General features: G+C 62.0%; 1 protein-coding gene across 1 annotated transcript in view; it reads right to left on the bottom strand.

Moving 5' to 3' along the window:
- Positions 1-507: 507 nt before the first annotated feature.
- PTGER3 (prostaglandin E receptor 3) overlaps positions 508-2,143 on the bottom strand; it is a 7,099-nt gene continuing 5,463 nt past the window's right edge. The window contains exon 2 of the mRNA XM_057388057.1: positions 508-716. Within this exon, the coding sequence (XP_057244040.1) occupies positions 573-716 (144 nt within the window). The 3' untranslated portion in view covers positions 508-572. The remainder of the gene's footprint in view (positions 717-2,143) is intronic.

Raw genomic sequence — 2,143 nt, 5'->3', positions numbered from 1 at the left:
TCCAGGCAGGCTCTGGATGGCCACAGGGACACGGTGATGGGTGTCACACGGAGCTGCCCACAGGGACACGGTGATGGGTGACACACGGAGCTGCCCACAGGGACACGGTGATGGGTGACACACGGAGCTGCCCACAGGGACACGGTGATGGATGTCACACGGAGCAGGGTCCAGGCAGGATCTGGCTGCTCACAGGGACACGGTGATGGGTGTCACACAGAGCAGGGTCCAGCAGGCTCTGGCTGCTCACAGGGATGTGGCAATGGGTGACACACAGAGCAGGGCCCGGCAGCTCTGGCTGCTTACAGGGACACGGTGATGGGTGGCACACGGAGCAGGGTCCGGCAGGCTCTGGCTGCTCACAGGGACACATTGATGGGTGTCACACGGAGCAGGGTCTGGCAGGCTCTGGCTGCTCACAGGGATGTGGCAATGGGTGTCACACGGAGCAGGGTCCAGCAGGCTCTGGCTGCTCACAGGGGTGTCACACGGAGCTGCCCACAGGGATGTGGCAATGGGTGTCACACAGAGCAGGGTCCAGGCAGTGCCCAGCACCGTGGGCACCGTGCCCCTCAGGCCTTGGGGCGCCGCAGCTCCTGGCTCAGGGTGCCAGCCCTGTCCTTGCAGTCGGCGTTGGGGCAGCGGGACACGGCGCTGGCCGCCNACAAGACCTCCCACACTTCAGCCACGAGTGGCCATGGAATGTCCTCATCCCACTGTGGAGCTCTATCACAAGTGACAATGACCATGGAATGTCCTGTCCCGCTGTGCAGGTCACCCATGAGTGACAGTGACCATGGAATGTCCTCATCTGCTGTGCAGGTCCTCCAGCAGTGACAGTGACCATGGAATGTCCTCATCCCACTGTGAACCTCAGCCATGAGTAACAATGACCATGGAATGTCCCCATCCAGCTGTGCTGGTCACCCATGAGTGACAGTGACCATGGAATGTCCTCATCCCAGCTCCTCTAGGGGTGACAATGACCATGGAATGTCCTCATCCCGCTGTGCAGGTCACCCACGAGTGACAATGACCATGGAATGTCCTCATCCCGCTGTGCAGCTCCTCCAGGGGTGACAGTGACCATGGAATGTCCTGTCCTGCTGTGCAGGTCACCCACGAGTGACAGTGACCATGGAATGTCCTCCTCCTGCTGTACAAGTCACCCAGGAGTGACAATGACCATGGAATGTCCTCACCTCACTGTGGAGCTCTATCACAAGTGACAGTGACCATGGAATGTGCCATCCTGCCCCATGGCAGCCCTGGTGTCCCGCTGCGGGAGGATCTGTCACTCTGAGTGCCACAGGGACACGGTGATGGGTGTCACACAGAGCTGCCCACAGGGACACGGTGATGGGTGTCACACAGAGCTGCCCACAGGGACACGGTGATGGGTGTCACACGGAGCTGCCCACAGGGACACGGTGATGGGTGTCACACGGAGCAGGGTCCGGCAGGCTCTGGCTGCTCACAGCGATGTGGCAATGGGTGTCACACAGAGCAGGGTCCAGGCAGGCTCTGGCTGCCCACAGGGATGTGGCAATGGGTGTCACACGGAGCAGGGTCCGGCAGGCTCTGGCTGCTCACAGGGACACGGTGATGGGTGTCACACGGAGCAGGGTCCAGGCAGGCTCTGGATGCCCACAGGGACACGGTGATGGGTGTCACACAGAGCAGGGTCCAGGCAGGCTCTGGCTGCTCACAGGGACACGGTGATGGGTGTCACACGGAGCAGGGTCCAGGCAGGCTCTGGATGCTCACAGGGACACGGTGATGGGTGTCACACGGAGCAGGGTCCAGGCAGGCTCTGGCTGCTCACAGGGACACGGTGATGGGTGACACACAGAGCTGCTCACAGGGACACATTGATGGGTGTCACACAGAGCAGGGTCCAGGCAGGCTCTGGATGCTCACAGGGACACGGTGATGGGTGTCACACGGAGCAGGGTCCAGCAGGCTCTGGCTGCTCACAGGGATGTGGCAGTGGGTGTCACACGGAGCTGCTCACAGGGATGTGGCAGTGGGTGTCACACGGAGCTGCTCACAGGGATGTGGCAATGGGTGTCACACAGAGCAGGGTCCAGGCAGTGCCCAGCACCGTGGGCACCGTGCCCCTCAGGCCTTGGGGCGCCGCAGC

This window comes from Malurus melanocephalus, unplaced genomic scaffold, assembly GCF_030028575.1.
Source record: "Malurus melanocephalus ecotype Western Australia unplaced genomic scaffold, MMel_1.1 scaffold_1529, whole genome shotgun sequence".
In the NCBI taxonomy this organism is placed as follows: domain Eukaryota; kingdom Metazoa; phylum Chordata; class Aves; order Passeriformes; family Maluridae; genus Malurus; species Malurus melanocephalus.
This window is presented reverse-complemented; position numbering and strand designations above follow the sequence as displayed.